Source organism: Sarcophilus harrisii, chromosome 6, assembly GCF_902635505.1.
Source record: "Sarcophilus harrisii chromosome 6, mSarHar1.11, whole genome shotgun sequence".
Lineage (NCBI taxonomy): Eukaryota > Metazoa > Chordata > Mammalia > Dasyuromorphia > Dasyuridae > Sarcophilus > Sarcophilus harrisii.
The window spans coordinates 89,019,412-89,043,804 of record NC_045431.1 but is presented as its reverse complement, the minus strand read 5'-3'; the positions used below and the strand labels follow the sequence as shown (position 1 = coordinate 89,043,804).

At 33.0% G+C, this 24,393-nt stretch overlaps 1 protein-coding gene across 2 annotated transcripts in view; it reads left to right on the top strand.

Annotated features, from left to right (window-relative positions):
* FSTL5 (follistatin like 5) overlaps window positions 1–24,393 on the top strand; it is a 933,164-nt gene that overhangs the window by 278,522 nt on the left and 630,249 nt on the right. For both annotated transcript variants that reach the window (XM_031942878.1, XM_031942877.1), the window contains exon 4: window positions 3,623–3,871. In XM_031942878.1, coding sequence (XP_031798738.1) covers window positions 3,623–3,871 — 249 coding nt within the window. The remainder of the gene's footprint in view (window positions 1–3,622; window positions 3,872–24,393) is intronic.

Below are 24,393 nucleotides of genomic sequence, written 5' to 3'. Positions count from 1 at the left end.
AGTAAATGAGGAGTCAGGGAAGGGTGTAATAATGTATTTGGGATGAGTACTCTCCTGATGTTTCCCTTCCATTTGCTGCTCCTGGTTAGCCTTCTAATACTCATGCTGCCTTCTTAGGTTGACTTCCTAGTGGTATTGGACGAACTTCTAGGGGAACCTGTCACCCAGTTCTTGTTCTAGGTTCAGTAATGGATTAGGCACTTCACTTGACCTTCTAGACCAGATACACATAGAAAAGTAGCAGGTATATCCTTTTGGTCTTCCAGGATATCTGGCTTCCAAGAAGATCAGGCACAATTACTCTTGAAGACTATTTATTACCAAACTTAAGAGAATTACAGTGCGTATCATTGAAAGGAATTTATTTATTTATTTTGCTGAGGTAATTGGGGTTAAGTGAGAAAGGAATTTTTGAAGTGAATTACCATTAAATCCTAATTTACACTAACCATTTTACACACACACACACACACACACACAAACACACGCATATATATTACTTCAGGAAACTTTAAAATGGCATTTCATTCCCTTATCACATCCTACCTATTATTACAGCTTTACCTCTCTGAATTCCCACCCTTCCTGAGGGGCATATGTGTGTATATATGTGAGTGGTGTGTGTGTACATGTACTCATATCTATCTTTAGATATACACACATTTATACTTAAGTGTACTTTTATGAAATTTCATCTCAACCCTCGTTTCCTCAAACGTTGAATATTATTTTGTTTGTACCTCAGAAACAATTATGAGGTTCTAGTCTGTTTTATAGTTTGTGTATCTAACTCTTCTATTAGACTACAAGTTACTTAAGAGTGCCTCATATAGCTATTGCTGTAATATTTCCCCTAATGTTTAGAAAGATTCTTTACACAAAGTGCCTAACAAATCACTTTTGATTTGTGTCTACTAACATTGCAAACCATCATTTAAGTACTACATCTGGGACTTCAAAGGCAAGAGGAAAGCATAAAGTCAAATGTTGGTAGATCCCACTAAATTAGAAAGACTTTGATTTTAGATCTAGTATCTGTCTTACAATTAAAAAATTAAGTATGGACTAAGTGAGAAAGCTGTAATTAGGCACCAAATGCAGATTTGATCATTTCAGACTTTCCCCAATTCACCCAAACCTTTCTTCCCCTCCAAGACAGAATCAAATATGAAAATCTTCTAGGTTTAAAAGTCTTCCATGACCTGACCATTCCTACCTTCCTATTCCTTACTCCTCTCCAACTATTCTGTAATCCAGTGACCTACATTGCAGTTCAGAGTTCCCAGCTACAGTCCATCTCCTGATTCTAGGCATTTTTCATTTATTGTCTTCAATGTATAGAAATCTCTTATTCCTCATTTCTACCTTCTATCTTTCCAGGCTTCCTTCATCCTGTAGCTAAAATGCTATGTTCTGCAAGAAATTTTTTCCGATATCTGTTAATACTAGTGCCTTCTAGACTTTATAAAGTATGAGAACAGTCATTTATAAGGAACTTAGTAAGGCAGGTTGGAGGCAGGTTATGAAGAGCTCCTGGAGAAAACAATAAGTGAGGGATGATTGTTAAGTAGAGAAAGTCAGTTCTCAACTTTGGGAATATCACTTTGATGTCTATAGCAAATGGATTGAATAGAGGAGAGATTTGAGAAAGCAAGCCAAAAGAACTAAAGAAATTGTGCCCTTAAGAAATGATGCAAGCCAAATTAAGATAGGGGCCATGTGAATGGAGAGAAAGGAATAGAAGTCAGAAGTCTTGTGAAGATTGAGGTGTCTAGGTTTGGTAATTGATTGCATATAGCATATGTGAAATGGAGAATGAAAGATTGGGAATATGAATGTTTGAAAAAATGGTAATTTGAACAGAAATAAAGAAGTTCAGAAGTGGAATGAGTTTGGGAGAGAAGGTTGAAGACAATGTTTTGGATATGTGGAGCTTGAAGTGAGAACTCGTTGGACAGATGTCAGTTCAGATGTACTACATAGCTGTCTGCTAGTATGAATTTGTTATGCTACTTGAAATAAAGTATTGTCATTATGATAAAGCCAAGTAGAATTAAAGCATGCATATTTTATTTCTTGATTTAGTACACTATTTTGTTTTTGTTTTCATGCTTCATTTTTCTATATTTCTTTTGTGTGTGTGTATTTTATTTTTTTTTAATATGAAAAACCAAAAACCATTAACAGAAGTGATCTTAAAGGACATGAAATATACAAGAATCATGAATTCAAAGAATAGAATGTGATGAAACAATAGCCTTTACATTTTTAATATTTTGCCTCCTTTTTTAAACAACTCGAAACTAATGAGATTTGATACAAAGAAGTTATAAACTGCTGCATTATGTCTGTACATACCCCAAAACCATAAAGCAAGGAGGGAATTATTGTAATAAAGATCAAAATGATACCAAAGTCCAAAAAAATCACAATGGGACTAAAGAATCATAGTTAAAAGATGTTCATAATTCAATTACTCATCTCTAAATAAAATTATATTTTTCAATTAAAAATTGGAGAAAAGTTTCTTAGTTTTCTATATTTCTTAAAGAAATTACTTTAATGATCTTAAAAGTACGGAATTGCAACTACAAATAATATGGAATTTTGGTGACACAATTTCTAGTAAAAAATCAATAATTTTATGCAAGTTAAATTATACAGGAATGTTTAGTGATGATTGCAATTCATTTGGCATGTGATAGGACTGAATATAGTTGAAAGTATACCTGTATGTAGTAATCAGATTAAATTGGTTTAAGTAGGATTTATCATTAGTCATGGGCAATTACTGTCAAAAAGGACATGTTCTTGCCATCCATTTACATAATATGAGTCCCTTTTTGGATTGCATATGAATTAATTAAATTTTCTTAAATTGTAGCACAGCTACATGCAACATGCAGCTTCTGGCTTGTATAAAACAGGTCATTAATTTCCAGAAAATGGCCAATTTCCTAATACAACCATTTTAACTGAATTGCTAGCTTTAAGACTTTGGATTTTGGTTTAAACATATAAAAGTCCAGTTGAAGTCAAATTCCAACTAATTTCATCATTCTCATAAGGGGAGGACAAATATGCAACCTTTAAACAAACTCCAACAGTTAAGTATTATTTAATTCTATACTTTCACCATATTTAATAAAAATCCAGTATAACTCTAATTTATGCAAAATTTATTGAAGCTTTTAAATTTTTTTTCAATTGTTTATCCATATTTAAGCAATTCCCCAGCTTTGTTTTTTAAGTCCTATTTTCTATTTTGTGTTTTATTAAAATGTAACCCTGCAAGAAATATGTTTTTTCTTTCCTTCCTCAAATAATTGTCCATATAGTAATGAATGTTTCAGTCCTTGAAGCTGACTAGATCTATCTCTTATGGCCTGGTGGTGGGGATAGACTGATCTGGTTGAATAAACAACAAATGCTATCCCACATGAAAATAAGTGTCATTGGATTAAATGATTATTTACTCCTAGAATTCCCTATTATAAGCATGTTGTTTGATTTATGATCTATGATGCTTTTCAGAAATTATAGAATATATTTTAAGAACAAAAATCACCTGAAACTTATCTGTGCAAATATAAAATATATTCTTTTTTTGTTTCTTCCCCAGGATATCTGAATCAGGATGGTCCACTTGTATCCTGTGAAAATAAATACTGTGGCTTGGGAAGACACTGTGTTATTAACAAAGAGACTGAGCAAGCTGAATGTGCATGCATGGACCACTGCAAACCTCACTACAAGCCTGTGTGTGGGTCAGATGGAGAATTTTATGAAAACCACTGTGAAGTACATAGAGCTGCTTGCCTGAAAAAGCAGAAGGTGACCATAGTTCACAATGAAGATTGCTTCTTCAAAGGTAAGTCCAAGTAGAACAATTTCATGTCTTTTGCATTACTCCCCTTGTCTCTTGGATGGTCAAAATGATGGAAATGTAAAAGATTTGTGTCTGTGAGTAGAATACTGTACATTTAATTGGAGACAACATAGCTTGCTGATGAAGGCCTTGATTCTTTCATGCAGAGTGCAAAGGTGAAAATCTCATCTCTGATCTTGGGAAATTTAACCTCTATTGTCCTTAATTTCTTTATTTGTGAAATGGTGAAGTTAGATGGCATTTAGGATCCATTCCTTCCAACTTGCTATTTATAAGCCTATAATTTTATTTGAGTAAAATCTTATTGCATGAGAAACAGGCAGTCAATGTTTGCTTGAAGTGTTTGATTTATCCTGTAACATTATATCCCATGGACTAATCAGAAGAAGGTTTCACTACCCATGGTTAATGTGTAACAACAGAACAATGCCACCCATAGAAAGTCACTTCAACTAGATTAAACCGCCATTCCATTCTATTAAGAAATCTGCATTATAAATTGTGACAAGAGCATATCTTTTGGGACAGTTTCAGGGGGTAAAAGCATAAGGAAGCTAAAAGAAATTAAATCTAGGAATAGAAGAGGGATAAGAATGTACTTGTGGTTTTATTAATAGGATTCCATTTCAGTGCATGTAATAGGGAGGTTTCTGATAAGGAAACTTCTCTATCTATGAAGTTCTCTATCAGAACTTCCTTGCAATTTATAACCTTGTAGAGACCAGAATAATGAGAAAGCAAGTGACTGGCTAGGGTTATACTCCTCGTATTTATTAGAGACGTGACCAAGGTGTTCTTAGCTGCAAAGGCCAGCTCTCTTCATTAAACTATGATATAATATGAATATTACATAATGTAACAACTGCTTAATCTGTGTATATAAATCTTACAAAAGCCTATCTTTAAATTACTTGAGCAATATTATGGCCTTATATGTCATTTGAGAAAATTCTTTTGCACTGATGGTCATGAGCTCATAGAAAGAACAAATATGGCAAAGCTTGTGAATTGAATTTATGATTAATACTTAACTTTTCTAATTCCATCTCCTACTTCTAAATCATGATGTAAGTACATTGAGCTAGTTTGTGTCTCCTCAGAGTTGTTTGTTGTTATTGTTTCTATTGTTTTTCCCCAAAACATTGTACCTTGGCTTATCTTGCATCAGTGAGATGGACCATAACCTATTTACCTGACTTGAGAATAGGTCCTAATATAACCTCTATTATCTACTAAAATATATTTCAAAGCAAGCAGCAAGGTGATAAAATTTTAATACATTCATTCTTAAATATAAAATGATTTAAATTTTTATGAAGCCCTATATATTTGGTAGTGATTTTCTTTTCTTTTGCTTTTTTTTTCACTAACAGAAATCAGTGACAGGAATTTGATAGGTAGATATTGTTTCAGAGATTGTCAATACATTACTGGATCCAGTGTTTTCAACTCAATTTTCTTTTTTTTTTTTTTTTCATTTTTTAAATAATTATAACTTTTTATTGACAGAACCCATGCCTGGGTAATTTTTTACAACATTATCCCTTGCACTCACTTCTGTTCCGACTTTTTCCCCTCCCTCCCTCCCTCCCTCCTTTCCTCCCTCCCTCCTTCCCTCCCTGAGATGGCAAGCAGTCCTATACATGTTAAATATCACAGTATTTCCTAGATACAATATATGTGTGCAGAACCGAACAGTTCTCTTGTTGTACAGGAAGAATTGGATTCAGAAAGTAAAAATAACGCGGGGAGAAAAAAAAATGCAGTTTACATTTATTTCCCAGTTCAATTCAATTTTCAAAGCAGTAGTTATTATAGGGTAAATATAAGGTTTTCTTGAAAAGCATCATGAAATAGTAGCTAGGGAGCTAAACTTTGAAATGGGGGCCTAGATTTAGGTCCTTCTTCTTGTACATACTGTGACTTCAAAGTTATTTAACTCTCTCTGAGAATAAAAGCTACATGAATATAGGCAATCTTTATTTATGTAAGAAAGGGAACTGGAAGCTCCCTAAACTGATGACGTCACAAGTCTCAAGGAACACTAAATGCTTATCTGTAAAACTGAATCATAAGTGTGGTTATCATTAAAATTGAAATAATCAATCCCAAAGACTTTTTTTTTAGTAATTAGATTGATCAGTGAATAATTTAACTTAATTTAACATGAAAATCAGCATTTGAGTCTGTCTGTAGTGTCTATGGGCATTACATGATTGAAACGTGGGCTTTTAGAAATGGATTGCTATTTTAATCAAAAGATTTCTATGGAAATGTAACTTTGGAACAAAGACAATACACTTAAGTATTTCATATGTGTAAACGTATATTTTCAACATAGGTAGATTTGAATAAATGTTTTTTCCATAACTGAAATTTCTGATTTATTTAAGAAATAAAGCTACATAATTAGCTGATGCATGAAAAATCAATTTACCCAAAGGGAGTTGATCTTTAGTGAATTAAGATGAAGCTTAATTTCCAAGTTGTTCATGGAAATACTTGGTTATACACAGAGCAGAAGCTATTTTTATTTTAAAGATCATACCTAATTTGGTGATTAGAAGAGAGCACTGGTAGATTCCAGTTCAAATTATTCCTCCCTTTTGTTACAAATGTTTTACAATTTTATAAAATACTGTGGTCACAACTTCTTTCTAGGAAACTAGTTAGAATTTTACTTTCTTATTTTTTTTTTTTGCCTTTTAATGTGTGCAAATTCAATCATTATCTTGATATTTAAATATAATGAAAACTATGCAATTTATTTCCATCTTCTGTTCTATTCACTATGGATCCTCTATTTATACTGAAGATTTGTATGGTAATAAACAAATGTATCTGTAATCCTACAGATGTTGAGTGTCATGTAGACAAAACATTGGAATGACATAATGTTCTACTTTTCAGTGAAATGCTTTTATATAATTTAGACATCCTCTATGAAGTGCTACAAGACTTCTAATGGTTAAGAAGTATACTCATCAGAGTGTTTTTTTCCCCTTAATTTCCTTTTGAAAAATGATTGAGAATGTTTGTTGCTAAGTTTCAGAATTGAAAATTTCCCATTTTGAGTTAGTATACTCATTGGTAGTAGAAGCCTTTGAAATTCTTTGTTTTTATATAAACTATAAAATGTTGACTTCTCACCACTGGATGACTTTTCAGAGATTAGCAAATCTCAAAGTCTTAAATTTGTATTGTATTCATTTAACCATTATGTGCTACTTTTATTTCATCATAAAGTAATTATTTTATCTAACTATTCAATAGTCTGCAAAACAACAAAAGAAAAGAATTGTAGAATGGCACCATCTTTATTTGAATTTTATCAAATATATAGTGAGGGAAAAATGAGAATAGTGATTATGCTATAAAGAGAATAGTTATTATGCTATAAAACCTCCTTAGTGTATATAAGAATTTTGTAGGTTATTACCCTATGTGGGACTGCTAAGTAGTGCAGTGGATAGAGTGCCCAACCTGAAACCAAGAAGACTTGAGTTCAAATTTGGTCCTAGACACTTACTAGCTGTGTGACTCTGGGCAAATCACTTATCCCTTTTTTGCATTAGTTTCTTCATTTGTAAAATAATCTAGAGAAGAAAATGAGAAAATCACTGATGTATCTGTGCCAAGAAAAACTCAAAAGGTATCATGAAGTCAAACATGATTGAAACAATTGAACAACAATATATACACATACATAAACATGAAAATCAAGATGTTCTGTAAGTTGATAAACTATTTGGTTCATGATTATAAGGAACATGGGAAAAAAAATCCTCATATTAATCTGATTTACCTCACGGACTATAGTATCATATACACAATTTACAGATACTCAAACTTTAAGAGAATAAAACATATACTCCCCAAATTTACTGAAATCTTGGGTATTCATTCTGATCAATTTCAGAAAAATAAAATCCCTCTATACGTGTAGTTGACATAGACATAGTTCTGACAACCAAGTCTGGGCATTTTGCAGATATTAAGGAGATTTGATACTTAATATACAGGTAGGCAAAGGTAGTTGCATGATCCAATCTGGGGTAATCCAAGTCCCTCCATCTTCAACTATTCAAGGCATGAGTCAGATGAAAATACATACAAAAGCCCCTTTGGAATCAGGGACTAAATCCTGTTTATTCATTATTTAATCCAATTATATCAGTTCCTGAGTAAAGATGCTTAACTAGATGGAACAGTGAAAAGAACACAGTATTTGGACCTGGAGTCAGGAACACCTCAATTCAAATACAGCCTCAGGCAATAACTGTGTGACCCTGAATAACTCACTTAACTTTTGTTTGCCTCAATTGCCTCAAGTGTAAAATAGATACAATAATAGCACCTATCTCTTAGGATTATTTTAAGGATCAAATGAGATAATGTTTGTAAAATACTTGGCACAGTGCCTGGCATATAGTAAGCACTATTTACATGTCAAGTATAATTTTTTTAAAAAGTGGAACTGTAATGAAATTTAGTAATACATATTGCAATTTTGTTTGTGCAAACTTTTAAAATTATTCTCCCAGAAATATCTTTTAATAAGTTGAGTTCTCATTTATGCAGGATTCATATTATCATGCCAAGAAGTTTTTGGCCACATAGACTCATCTATCCCTATCACCCTATTAATGATTCCAACACATTATTATATTAGATGAATCATAAATACAGGGAAATGAGTTTAATGTGGATTTTCTTCAAGGATTAATGATTTTGGAACTGTATCTGGAAGACACAAAAAGCACATCATCATAAAAAGTTTCTAATATGCCACTATTCATACTTCTTTTATTAGGAAATAACAGAATAAGACAGAGGACAGAATATGGTAACATCTGTGTTTGTTGGCACCATATACTCAGAGATGGTGCTTAGCATAATATAAAGCATCCAATTTCTATATAATGCTTAGCCATTCGTTTTTTTTTTTTTTTTTCAATAAGACAGATCTTCTCTTAGAGTCATTTTCTCTTATGGACTGTCTAAACTGCTGCCAGCCATGTCCTCAGTTCTAATGAGTACAATTTCTTCTCCTCCTAACACAGGGTCAGTCTTTTATACATAACATAATTTACTTACTCAGAGTTAAAATATAAGCTGGAGTTAAACATATAAATGCTGCTAAAATGAATAGAGAATTAAACCTTTTATGAGAAAGTCAATTGAATGAAAACCCTCTTGCCATTTACTGAGTAGAGAATAAAATTCTCATAAAAGCAAATGTTCTGTATGTTTAAACGCACATCACAAACAATAACAACTTGGGAAATATGATTGTTAAAGCAATGCATATGTGATCTGAAGAAGGCCTGTTCCTAAATTGTCATCTTCTCTGTTCAGTATAGGAAAGTTTCATATATTGCATAGAGCCTAATAACGTGCTTACTTATTTAAAGTTCATTTGGCTAAAATTCCTAAAATCAATTTCAAAACTTGGGTTGAGACCCTTGCTAATAGTTTTAACATCTTGATAAATGTCAATCAATGAATACTAAAAAATGAAGTTTATTTTGAGAGTGATTCTGGTTGATGCTTGTTTATAGCTAAGCAATATTTTCAAAAATCAGAGAAAAAAAGAGTTCACTCATTTCCTTCCAATATGCTATTTGGGATTGAAAAACATCTTTTGTCTGTATCAGATCCAATTGTAGCTACCATTGTTGGACATGCAGAAAAATCATAGGAGTTACAATTCTGGAAAATAGTACTTCCAACAAATGCAGACTAAGGTCATTACTCATGGCTTTATTCACCAACTTAAAGCATGAAGACAATATCTATTTGGATCCTGACTTTTAGAAGCTTTATTTTTTTGAAATCACATGAAATCAATTAAATCTTTATTTTTATAAGAATTCACTCAAGGATACTACAATTTTTGCAGATATGTGTGAACCTTTCCAGTAGTGCAATATGGGACTCACTCATCCTCTGCAGTAACTCTTCATCTGTATGTGTGAGGGGGATAGAAGGGTGTGTGTGTGTGTGTGTGTGTGTGTGTGTGTGTGTGTCTATTTTCCTATGTAATCTCCATAAGTTTTCCAGCCATCATAGTAGGCCATCTTTTTGATTTATTGACTTTGTGTGTATAATATTAAAATATAAAGGATAACAACCATTAAGTTATATCTTATTCTAGTAATAAGTCCATTCCTGTTCTACTATTCTACCTTATTTTACCTGTTTTACTGGTAGAAACTAATCAAACAGCAGAAAACATTTATTAAGCACCTATTTTGTTTGGGACACTGCTACAAGTATAGGAAGATATCAGCTTTAAAGGCAAAATTTAGATTTTCCTTACCCTCAAGAAGCTTAAATCTAGTAGATGACATGGAACTAATAACTAATGGTATTATAGTTTTCAATGATAATTGCATTAGGAAATTACTAACATAATTATATGCCATCTGTGAGAAAAAAAAATCTTAAAATCTGAAATGTTTAGGTAAGGTTCTCTAGAGGAAGTGACATTAAAATTTTGTTTAACATGACTTGATCTTGAATTTTTGCTGATATTCTAATTTTTCATAATCTATTTCTTAAAAGAATTCCAAAGAGAGGATGCATTTAGATCAATTATGTTACTTCCTCACTTCCCCATTTTAAATGGGCACATGATTTATATATTTCCAATCTTTCTCCGTCTCCTTAGTTTTTCAGTTTGAAGAGCAAGACTAAGCAAGTTCTTTATTGTTCAGTTATACACTGCATCTTGGCTTGGTACTTTGTATATTTTGAGTACAGCTATCTGTCACTTGCTTTGGGTATTTAAAGACTCAGTTATTTTTTATGCTGAATATTATACCCTAAAGGTTATTGTCCTTGCTAGAGAAAAGCAAATTAAAAGTTAATTATTCCATTTACCTCTCAAAAAAAAAAAACAACACTTTGTCATTTTTCTTCTTCCCTATCTATTTCATATAGCTAACAAACTTTAATATTAATTAATTTTTTCACCTTATTTTCACAATCAATATCCCTGAAATTTTCATACTAATGATTATTTTCAAGAATTAGACATCTTTCTATGTAAAATTTCTCAAAACAATTTCACATGCAAAATACCATTTACATTTTAGATCTAGATTAGAATCTTAAAATAACTAACCCCAGTTCTCTTATTTTATAGATGAGGAAACCAACATTATTAAATTCTTGCAGATACTCTCAGAACTAAGTGGAACAATAGTCCACATTTCAGGGATGAGAAAACTGAGTCAATGAAGATTTATTATCTTGGCTAATACCATGCAGAAAGTAATAGAATTGGGATTCCTAGGCTACTGATATCTTAATTCTTGCCAATAATAATGATATGTCCCAGTTTTTTGATAGTTTTTCATGATCTTCCCTATACCTTATGTCCCCTTTGCCAACACATGACTCATTGATCTATTACATTTAATGTTACTTTTCTTTTAGATATTTTGAGTACTACATAGAAGCATCTTTTCTCAAAATATGAATTCCTTTTTTTCTAGATGAATTTAGTCTTTTCCATGATATAAAGAAAGGCAAACAAGTAATTAAGTGAGTTGACTGCAGTGAGTGTGAGGGGCATAATTCCTACTCAGTTATTATCTAACAATATAAGTTCAACATACTTTCCAGATCAACACACTCTACAACTAACTAATCATCTTGCTCCAAAAGATTCAGATTTTAGAAATAGTAAAGGATGATGCTTGAAAGACATCATAACCTGAATTGAAAATGGTTGTATTATTTTTCAGAGTAGTTTTAACATTTGGAATCTATACCTGAAATGAAATCTATACCTGAATCTATATCTTTTCCTTTCCATGTTAGTTCAGATCTTCACTTTAAGAGTAGTTTCACAAGTTAGTAGGGTGTAGTAATTGCCAAGATAAGGCAGAGTTGTACCTTAAATCAACATGAATCTGAGTGTCATTTTGTCTTTCAAATGTTGTGGTCTGACTGTGCATTTCCATAACATAAATAATTATATAATAATTAACTTTTTTTTTTTCCTTTTCCTTTGATAGACTGTTTTCTTTCACAGACTCACAGTGAACAAAATCATTTTATAATGCCGGAGAAACTGACACAACATAGAGATTAGGGAGTATTTAATAATTTATTTAAAGGGAGAGATTTACTGGGACCAAATGGGTCAATAGTTTGGTCCAAGGGCTGAATGAGACTATTGTCTCCAAGAATCCAGCAAACAATATGAGTTCTCAATAACCTATATATACATGGCTCAGACTCAGGGGGTAGATGGAGACAGGGGCAGAGTCAGGGTTCTAAGAACAGGAACGGGACTCTGACAGAGTGGGGTGAGCCACCAGAGAGGGGAATGACATAATTGGGGGGGCATCCCGGAGATGGGGAGAGGCATCTTGATAAGATGGTATCTGACATTTCTATAACTTGGGATGGGGAGAGGCATTCTGATATTCTAAAACATAAGATCTTTTATCTTTATTAAATATTCTGATTAAGAGGGAGGGGTGGTTTTGCAGGACTGAGCAGACAATTATAAACTGAAGCAGAATAATTAGGAAAACTGTGTCAGGATAATTAGGGAAACTGAGTCAGGACAATAAAAGAGAACTGTGGCATAACAATTTGATTTACTATTGCTTGGGTCAAGGTAGAAAAAGATGATTTAGTCAATTTCTTTCCTGTACTCATTCTTACCTCAAAAAAGTTGGCTTAAATTTCATTTTCAGAGATTAATTTGTCAAAAACAAAGGGAAAGGCACAAAAAATTATCTTCTAATAAGAAACAGATAGTCATAACTAGACTATCTTTGGCTCCCTCATTTTGATCTTGCTCTGTCAATTCTGAGAGTTTGAATTTGCTAGCCACCCTGCATCTCAAATAATATTACTCAGTACATAATGCACACTCTTTAAATGCAGGGGATATCTTTTATGTTATTCCTAATTTAGCAAGGCTTGAGCTCAGTACTTTCCCCAGGCAAATGATAGGCTACATTTGTCTGATCTTTTCCCTCACCATCCAGTAAGTACACACATTATATACTGTCAAGTCTCCTCAGGTTTTCTGACTAAATCCAAAATTTTTTGATATGGATACTAAATAGCTGATAGATTTGAGGCAACCATTTTTTGTCAGACAACTTATAAATACTAGAAAAATGAAGAGAGAAAAGCAATGGGGGTGGGGAGAAAGATTGGAAATAACTTTCCTTTTTAAAACAACTACAAAATGTACATTTGTTTTATAACTGAGTTAGTGCAACACAATGTACTGCATCTATGATCTTAATAATATGGATATTCTCTCCAATATACAGATTAAAGCTTATTCATAACTATTCACTGTGAGAATGAATGAGAACACCTCATTTTCTCTTTGTATTGTGAAAATCCAAGTTAAGTAATATAGTGTATATAATATTTTTGAGATTATACAATATTCTACTTTCCCTTCACCATAAAAGCAATTATAGTAAGAATAGGAAGAATATGCATTCAAACATATTCAATGTATACACATGTGCATATCTTCTATGTGTATATGCATATATGTATATATACACACAGATTCTCTCTCCTCTTTCTCTCTCTTCCTCTTTCTCTCTCTCTCTCTCTCTTTCTCTCTTTTCCTCTCTCCTTCCTCCCCCCCTTGTGTCTCACACACACACACACACACACACACACACACAAATGTATATATATGTATCTGTGTTTATATTGAATTGCAGGGATGAAAATCTTGTAGGTTTATAGGAGGACATGAGCAAGATTTTTAAAGAAAAAGGACAATTAGTTGCAATCTCCAATCCTGAAAGAAGTACTAATGCTGAAGGGAACATGAAGTCATTAAAGCATTATATGGAAGATCATATTATTCAAAATGTAAATTTCAACGGAATAACATTGAAAGAATTAGTATTTAGAAAGATTGTTACAGTTCCATCCTAAGAAAGAACATATTTAAATAATGTGTTTATTCATTTTATATGAAATATTACAAAATAAATATTAAACATTTTCTTTGTAGTTCTCATATCATAGTTTCTTTTTCTTTGTCTTTTGCATACTGCTAATAACCTAGCATCTAATGGTGATATAATTTGGACAAACTTATGCAAAAATAGGTGGTATCAGAAATGACTGTGTTTTTGTTCACTTTTCAAAACAAGATTTTTTTTTCTCTCATCAAAGATCAGGGGGAAAGGAACTATAAAACAATTTATTAAAATGCATGAGTATTTTGTTGATTCTAATTTTGCTACTGTGAAACTAATTTACAGTGGAAATATTACCGTCTGGTTGATTAATTTTATAATACTCAAAACACCTACATGCATGTCAAGGAAGGTTTTCTACAAAATTACTTTTTCAGGTGATATTCTTGGACTATTTATTATAGCAGAAATAATTATGCAGATGATTTTACATGCAAATTATTTAGACTTCTGATTTTAGTTGAATAAGAAACTCCTAGATGAGGAAGTACCCATTATCAATGAAGATGATCACATCTTCTCAATCTATAATCTTAAAGAATTGTATAGGTCAAGTGGAAAGGTTATTTGCATTATGTAAAGTTCCATAAATCTGGCTCCAAAATCACTTTTCCTATTACATTGTTATCTCTTATTTATTTATATATGTGAATCAAAAGATCCATGTCATCAAAAAGAAGTTAACTCCTCATCTAATAGGAGAGGGAGAACATGCATACAAAAATATATGACAAATGTAGAATGATGAGGCCAGAGGAGAGATGAAGACTAAGTCCTCTAGGGAAAATTAAAGGAAGGGGAGGGAATAATAATAGCTGACATTTACATAGATCTTGAATGTTTGCAAAACATTTTCATACATTATGTTATTTGTTTTTTACAGCAAACCTTTATGGGATATGCCATCATTTTCATCCCCATTTTTATAGATGAGGAAACTGAAATGTATATTCCTTAAGTGATTTTCTCAGGGTCATAATTTCCGACATGGACATTACTCTTTGTCATGCTTACTACCTTTTCAGTCTATTTTTTATTTCCTGGTATCAAGGAAAGCTTCTTGAAAAAGTAACTCTTAGATGATTTCATCAAGCAGGAATGTGCAAAGAATATATTCCAGAGATGTTAGAAGGGAAGGGTGACCTCCACGAATTCAAAGTGACAAATTAATTTGAGGCAAGAAGGACAGTGTTGTGGAATAACCCTAGAAAGATAAGTTGCAATCAGATTTTCAAGGAATTTAAATGCCAGACTAGGGTGTTTGTATTTTATCCTACAAATAATAGGCAGCTAATGAATATGATAAAGATATACAATGAGAGGAGGAATGAATTTGAGAAATATAACAGAAATGGTATTTATGGGATTTGACAGCCAGATGGATATTTAGAGAATGAAGAAGGAAAATTCAAAGGGAACTTTGAGGTTTTATTTTTGTATGACTGGGAAGACAATGATGACAATAGATTTTTTTCTGCTCTTTTGGAGAAGAAGCAAATATTCTTGAGAGAATGGTGAATTTCTAGATAAATAGTCACTTCTTCCACTCTTCATCAGTCCAAAACATTTTATTGATTCAACTAAGCACACATGGTCACTTGTTTGTCCTCTGGTATATGCACTTCAAAATCCTTTTCCAGGAATATTTCCAGGAATTTTAATGTTACTGCTACAATGAGAGGAAATTACTAGATACTTTAGAAGCTAGATTTGAATCCTGAGCCTACTCTTTAAAATATTTGTAATCTTGAGCAAAGTCATTTAATATCCATGGACCTCATAGTTCTTTTCTATAGAATGAAAGGATTGAACTAGATTGATTCTAGGGTCTTTCTCAGCTCTTAATTGTCTGCTCCTATGATTCTAGGCTACATATGACCATTGGAGTTAGAAAAGTTCCAAGTTGAGTAACAATAGTTGTTTGAAGTCTAATTGAATGGAAAGACAGAATACATTGAAATATATGAATCTTGTGATCATTTGCAGAAACTTAATTGGAATGAATTATATGTGCAAGTTCCTCAAAACCTCTTAGTGATCAGAGGACCTGTCCACTTTAGATAGATAGCACTATTCTTTTTTTGATATATGAGAAGTATGTTTTAAATTCAGTTTACTTCTAAGAGCATTTATTAAGCAGCTATTTGTGTAAGATGCTCTAATGGGCTCTGAGGAAACAAAACTGAAGTGTCATTACCTTCAAAGAGTTTAAATTGTTGGAGAGCAGGGATATATGGTATGCATATGATGTTCTTGTTCAATTGTTTTCAGTCATATTCAATTCTCCATGAAACCATTTAGAGTTTTCTTGGCAAGAATACTGGAGAGCTTTGTCTTTTCCTGATTCAAATCACTTTATACATGAAGAAACTGAAGCAAAAAGGGTTAAGTGACTTGCCCAGAATAACACAGCTAATAAGTACCTAACCTCAGATTTGAATGACTTTAGTCCCAGCGCTATATATATTCTCCATCCCACCTAGCAGCCCTTGGTATATTTATAGGTAAATACAAAATGCTTACAAAATAAACACAAAGTGCATATGGGTAGTAGGGGACATATACAGTGGGGTAAGGGAGTTCTTGTAGGGGGCTGCACTTGAAATAACTTTTGAAATAACTTTGAAGTCAGCTAGAAATTCTAAGGAGCAGAGATAATAGGAGACTACATTGCCAAACTGGGTAAACAGCCTGTGCAAAAATCTAAAGGCAGGTGGTGGAATATCCGATCTGAGGAATATGTTAAGTTGTTTTGGTGGAATACAAAATAAATTGTATGAGTAATATGAAAAATTCAGAGACACAGAAAGTCAAAACCTCTGGAGATATGCCTTCTTATAAAACTTACAACAGAACTCCTAATAAATTAATGAAAAAAAAAGAATCAATATTATATATAGATACATATAAACTATAAGGGAGAAATAATTTTAATTATGATATGATATAATGTAATACTGGAAGATATTAAGTATGTTGTTATAGTATTTACTATGAATAATTTTTATATTTTAATGTTGCAATACTTTGCAATTCCTTGGATGCCATTGCTCCATATACTGATACAGATTGAAAGCATTTTATTGTAATAAAATTCAGGGATTGCTTTGTTTGGAACACAAATCATCCTGCATTTTACTTAGTGACAAGTTTCAGAAAGCTGAGAAATTCTTTGCAAAAGTGGCATTGTCTCTATGACCATTCCTATACTCAAAGCCTTTTTAGCTTGTTATGAACTTTTAGATTGCTCCTAGAGAAATGTCTAAGGTACTGTTGGGCTTGTTTTCTATTGACCTTATGTTAGGGAGCCAAGGGTCACCTCTGCCACTGTGAGACAGAAACAGGACTTTAGAGTAAGACTTTTAATAATTGCTTGATTTAAACTTGGCTTTCACCATCAGTCAATGGAAACCTTTGGCTCCCTGTGGCCTGAGGCCAGCCCTTTTATAGCTTTGGCATTGAAAAACTTTCAATTCATCTTTTCTTGTTGCCAGCTCCATGTCAAAACTCATCATCTCAACAAGGTTAAAGCATCTCTTGAAACTCCTTTTATGAGAGGCTCCTGGCCTTTAGCATAGTAAAAAAAAAAAAAAAAAAAAAAATTCCTTTGTCCTCCTGTCTTTTGAACTCTACTAAAAGCAGGAATTTCAGTCTAACATTAGAACTAACTTGGTAGTTGCTATAGCTTCAGTTATCTCAATAGATCAGACTCAGCCTAGTTAAAGCTCAATAGGCTTTATCTAGATATGTTTGTTTTGCAAATATTGTGGTTTCTTATATGCCCTGAATTAAAACCTGGGCATTTCTTTGGGGAAGAGGAAGCTTTTGTAGGATGCCATTTTCAGCCTAGAAGAGTGAGCCTGTTTCAGATGCTCCCCATCTATATAAGATGGACAAATTATTTTACTTCTGAGACATGGAATAAAGAGGAACTATTTCAAGAGGAATTTCAAGTACATATATACCATATGACATGCAAGTGCTCACCTACTCTCTGGGGGAATCAAGAAAGTGCTATGGATTGATGAGGGGGCGGGGCAGAGAGAAGATGATAATTGTACCTATCCCACAAGGTGACTGTAAAGACCAAATGAGGTAACATAGGTAAAGCATTTTGTAAACTTTCAAGCGCTATTAGAAGTAATAGCTATAATTTTCTTTATTCAGTAGATGAAAAGCTTTTGTCAGCTTAGTTCTCTGACTTTGCCTATTCCTTAAGAACAATTTTGAAAATTGGGGCATCTTTTTAACTTTAAACAAAACATATTTTGAACATAATGCTTTCAGTATTTCATGGATCTGTCATTTCATTGGTATTGATACTCCTTCCTAATCAGATTTTGAGTTGTGACTTAAAGATTATTGATTTAAGCTAGTGGGGACTTAAAACATTAGCCATTCATTCAATGGATGGGGGAAAATAAGACACATGGAGGATAAATAACTGGCTCAAAGTCATATAGGCAGTAAAACTCAGAACCAGTATTCAAATATAAATATCTCTGGAATCGAAATCCTTTTGAACATTTGAAGTCCTCTTGCTTTTGTTCTATGCTGCATGGTTTACCACCTTAAATAAGAACTACTATTTAATAAGTTTGTCTCTTTATAGCCTCTTTGAAATTCTTCTCTTTGATTTTTGCATAACAGGGCATCAAACAGTGGTTATGCAATTTAGTTCTTAGTTCCTAACACAATAAAATATTTGAAGCAGAATTAAGAAGGATTTTCTTCATGAAACATTATTCAACTCTAATTTATCATATTGATAATTAGAAACAAATATGACAAGCACATGTGATGGCTGAGAATTTAAATTGTTCATTTGTTTTGTTTCCTTTTAGTTTTTGTTGTTGTTGTTAATTTTCTTTCTTCAATGTTTTCCCTTTGTTTTAAGTGTATATTTGTGATTTCTCCCATGTAGGTAGCTCTAAAGTTGGAAAATCCCCAAAGCAATGTCTGATATCAAATTGTTGTAATTTTTTTGGCAGAATTATTCATGGAACCTACAGAATAAGTGATTTATTGACTGACACCCTGAGACAGAATTGCTGTGAAGATCAAATGTGATATTTTATTTTATTTTTTTGTTGAACTTTTTTATTTTCAAAATATATGCAAGGATAATTCTTCAACATTAATCCTTGAAAAACCTTGTATTCCCATTTTTCTCCTTTCCTTCCACTCCCTCCCCTAGATGGCATGTAACCAAATATATGTTAAACATGGTAAAAATATATATGTTAAATACAATATGTGCATACATATTTATACAATTATTTAGCTGCACAAGAAAAATCAGATCAAAAAGTAAAAAAAAAAAAAAAAAAAAAAAAAAGAAAGTAAAATGCAAACAAATAACAACAAAAAGAGTGAATATGCTATGTTGTAATTCACCTTCAGTTTTCACAGTCCTCTTTCTGGGTGTAGATAGCTCTCATCATCACAAGATCATTGGAATTGGCCTCAATGATCTCACTATTGGAAAGAGCCACGTTCATCAGAATTGATCATCATATAGTATTGTTGAAGTGTATAATAATATCCTGCTTCTGCTCATTTCACTTAGCATCAGTTCATGCAAGTCTCTCCAGCTCTCTCTGAAATCATCCTGTTGGTCATTTCTTACAGAACAATAATATTCCATAACATTCATATACCATAATTTGTTCAGTCATTCTCCAACTTATGGGCATCCACTCAGTTTCTAGCTTCTTGATACTACAAAAAGGGCTGCCACAAACATTTTTGCACATGTGGGTCCTTTTCCCGTCTTTAAAATCTCTTTGAATTATAAGCCCAGTAATAACACTGCTGGATCAAAAGGTATACACAGTTTGATAACTTTTTGAATATAGTTCCAAATTGCTCTCCAGAATGGTTGGATTCTTTCACAACTCCACCAACAATGTATCAGTGTCCCAGTTTTCTCAAATCCCCTCCAACATTTGCCATTATCTTTTCCTCTCATCTTAGCCAATCTGAGCGATGTGTGGTGGTATCTCAGAGTTGTCTCAATTTGCATTTCTCTGATCAATAGTGCTTTAGAGCAACTTTTCATAAGATTAGAAATGGTTTCTGAAAAAGTTCTGAAAATTATCTATTCATATTCTTTGACCATTTATCAATTGGAGAATTGTTATGGGCCAGAACTCTGAAGCAAGGATTCTTACAAGTCAGTGGAATTGACAAGACAATGGTTATCTAGTTCAGCATGGTGCTTAATAGTTCTCTAGTTTAGTGTGATTGAATTAATCTTACAACAAATAATGGTTTCATAGTGATATAATGATTGGCTTTTACTCAATATATGCATATGAACTGGGACAAACTCAACCAAAGACAGACTCAGAAGGGCTTGAAGACAGACTCGGGAGGGCTTGGGGACAGAGCCAGAGAAAACAGAGAACTGGAGGTTAGAGCACAAGGTCTTGTACTGAGACAGACTTCAAGACCATCATGATGGTCCTCCTGCTTCCCCCACAGAAACCAAGACACATTCTGGAGGACCTCCAGAAAGCTAGCCCAAGCACAAGGCAAGGAGACAAGATTGTGAAGGAAATAATAAAGAATTTGGACTTTATAACTGTCTGTTCTCATGGTGATTATTCTGCTGAAACAAAGGCTGGTCCAAAGACCTCCAGAAAACCAACCAGAACACTACAGAGAATAGTTTCAATTCTTATAAATTTGATTCAATTCTCTATATATTTTAGAAATAAGACCTTTATCAGAACCCTTGAATGTAAAAAATGTTTCCCCAGTTCATTGTTTCTTTTCTAATCTTGTCTGAATTAGTTTTGTTGGTACAAAAATATTTTTAATTTAATATAATCAAAATTTATCTATTTTGTGTTCAGTAATAATCTCCAGTTTTGCTTTGGTCACAGATTCTTTCCTTTTCTCCATGTCTGAGAGGTAAACTATTCTATGTTCTTCTAATTTGCTTATAATATCATTTTTTATGTCTAAATCATGAATTCATTTTGACCTTATCTTAGTATATGGTATTAGGTGTGGGTCAATACCTAGTTTCTTTCATAGTAGTTTCCAATTTTCCCAGCAGTTTTTGTTAAATTGTGAGCTCTTATCCCAAAAGCTGGGGTCTTTAGGTGTGTCAAACACTAGATTGCTATAGTCATTGACTATTATTTTGTCCTATGAACCTAACCTATTCCACTGATTGACTACTCTGTTTCTTAGCCAGTACCAAATGGTTTTGATGATCACTACTTTATAATATAATTTTAGGTCTGGTACAGCTAGGCTACTTTCATTTGCATTTTTTTTCCAGTAATTCCCTTGAAATTCTGGGCCTTTGGTTTTTTAGGTAAACTTTGTTATCATTTTTCTAGATCAATAAAAAAAATTCTTGGGAGTTTGAATTATATGGCACTAAGCTATTTAATTTAGGTAGTATTGTCATTTTTATTATATTCACTCGACCTACCCATGAGTACTTGATATTTTTCAAATGATTAGATCTGACTTCATTTGCATGGAAAGTGTTTTGTAATTGTGTTCATATAGTTCTTGACTTTGCCTTGGCAGATAGACTCCCAAATATTTTATATTATTGACAGTTATTTTAAATGGAATTTCTCTCTGCATCTCTTGCTGCTGGACTTTGTTGATAATAGATAAAAATGCTGATGATATATATGGTATATGATATATGTTCAATTTTTATAGAGGTTCCATGAACTGCTGAGAAAAAAAAAGCATACTCCTTTCTTCCATTCAATTTTCTTTAAAAAATCTATCATACCTGTAATGTTCTAATTAGCTTTCTGGAGGTCTTGGGACCAGACTTTATTTTAGCAGAATAATCACTGTTATGAGCCAGAACTTGAAACAAGGTGTTAACTCACGAGAGTTGATAGAAACAATGCTTAGGTAATTGGTTCACACATTAGAGCTCACACCTTTAAGAGAGTTTACACATTAAGGCTCACACATTAGCATTCATAAATTGGGAGATTCACAAGTTACACCTCCCATAATCCCACTCTCGGAGAAGGAGTCAACCTTTGAGTTTACACCTCCAAAAGAGCATAAAAAGAAGCTGAGTCAGTGGAGTCAATCCAGGAAATTGACAGAGTGAGAAGAGAGTTGGAGATATTGAGAGCCATAAGTCAGTGAAGATTCAGTCGAGGAGACTGAGAAGCCAGGAGTTGGAGTTGAGCTAGAGGCAGAAGCTGGCAGAGGCAAAAGACAAGCAATGAGAGCTCTCTGAACTAAAGAAAACTAACTGGGCTATTTTGGAAGAGACAATGAAAGATTGGATTTTAACTCCTGGTTCTATTTGAGGTGATTATTACTTGGAACTGAAACTAAGGCTGCCTCCAGAAGCTCCCCAACAAATCTGCTCCCAGAGAACCATCATATATTAGAAAAGAAGAGAACATTACACATCATCATGAGAATAGTCAGGGATAAAGTCCAGAAGTCTTTATTGTCTCCTTCACAATCTGTCTCCTTCACCTAAGGGCTTGGCTAGCTTTCTGGAGGCCCTCCTGTGGAATTGGTATTGGTTTCAGTGGAGGAAACACCAGAGAACCACCACAAGGCTGATGAAGATGGAATGTCTTACATCTCTGGAGAAGTGAAGGAGGGCAGGCCAGCCACCAGGATGGGGAAAGATGGAATGTCTGTTGTCTAGTCCTTGTTGGCTCTTTTATACTCTAAGTACATCATCATAGGTGTCAATCTTGTAGAACTATATTATGCACTAAGTACAAGTAAAACTAGATAATCATTATCTTAATTCCACTGATTTAACACCTTGTTGTAGGATTAAATCAGTCATACAGAGTTCCTGCCCTTTATAATACCTAACTTTTCTAAAATTCTATTTACTTCTTTAACTTTTTTTAAAATTTATTTTGTGGTTCAATTTATCTAGTTCCGAGAGAGCAAGGTTGAGATCCCCCACTATTATGGTTTTACTGTCTATTTTTTCCTTGAAACTTTCTTAACTTCTCCTCTAGGAATTTCCATGCTATACCATTTGGTTCATATATGTTTAGTACTGATATTACTTCATTATTTTTGGTACTCTTTAGCAAGATATAGTTCCCTTTCTTACCTCTTTTAATTAAATTTATTTCTGTTTTTGCTTGATCTGCTTTTTCTTGACTTCACCTGAAGCATAATAGATTCTGCTCCAGCCTTTCACCTTTACTCTGTATGTATCACTCTGCTTTAAATGTATTTCTTGTCAAAAACATATTGTAGCATTCAGACTTTTAATCCAGTCTGCTATTTGCTTTTGTTTTATGGAAGAGTTCACCCTATTCACATTCACAGTTAAAATGATTATTTGTATATTTCATGCCATCTTATTTACCCCAAGTTATGCTTTTCTCTTTCCTTTCCCTTATTCCCTTTTCCCCAGTATTTTGCTTCTGACCATCACCCCCCTGAAACAGCCCTCCCTCTTTATAGCCTCTCCCCTTCTCTTATGCCTTGTCTTTACTGCTTCTGTTTTCCCTTCTATTAGCTTCCCCCTTTTCTTTCTCCTTTTCCTTCCCAGTTTCCTATATAATGAGAGAAGTTTCTCTGTGAAACCAAATATTCTGATATTCTCTCTTTTAGGCAAATTTGATGAGAGTAAGATTTACGCAATTTTAATTCCCATCAATTCTTTCCCTCAATTATAATAGGCCTTCTTTGCCTCTTCATGAGATGTAATTTCCCTCATTTTATCTCCATTTTTCTTTTTTTTTTCTGGTTACAATTCCCTTTCCACCACTAGTTTCTTTTTCATATTATCACAAAAAAATCAAATTATACCCACACTCTTTATATATACCCATAACAGATATGTAGTTCTCAAAAAGTTCTTTTCTTCTTGCCTTTTTTATGTTTCTTTTCAGTTATATATTTATAGATCAATTTTTTTTTATTTAGCTCTGGTCTTTTCATCACAAATAAATGAAATTCAGCTATAGTACTGAATGTGCATCTTCTTCCCTGAAAGATAAAGTTCAATTTCAATGGATAATTGATTCTTGACTGCAATCTAAGTTCCTTTGCCTCTGAAATAGCAGATTCCAGGGTCTTTGATTCTTTAAGGTGGAAGCTGTTAGGTCCAGGTAATTCCAATTGTGGTTTCTCAATATTTGAATTGTTTCTTTAGGGCTGCTTGCAACCCGATCCAATAATTCTGTAATTTAGCTATGATAGTTCTTGGACTTTTCATTTTGGGGTGTCTTTCAGGAAGAGGTCATTGAATTCTTTTAATGGGTATTTTACCTTCTGGTTCTAGGACATCAGGACAGTTCTCCTTAATGACTTCCTGAAAGATGATATCTAGGCTCTTTTTTTTCACCATGGTTTCTAGGAAGTCCAATAATTCTTAGATTGTCTCTCCTAGATCTATTTTCCAGGTCAATTGTTTTTCCAATGAGTTATTTTATATTTTCTTCTTATTTTTCTTTTTTTCTTTTTGGTTTTGTTTGACTGATTTTTAATGTCCCATTGAGTTATTCATTTCCATTTGTTCAATTCTAATTT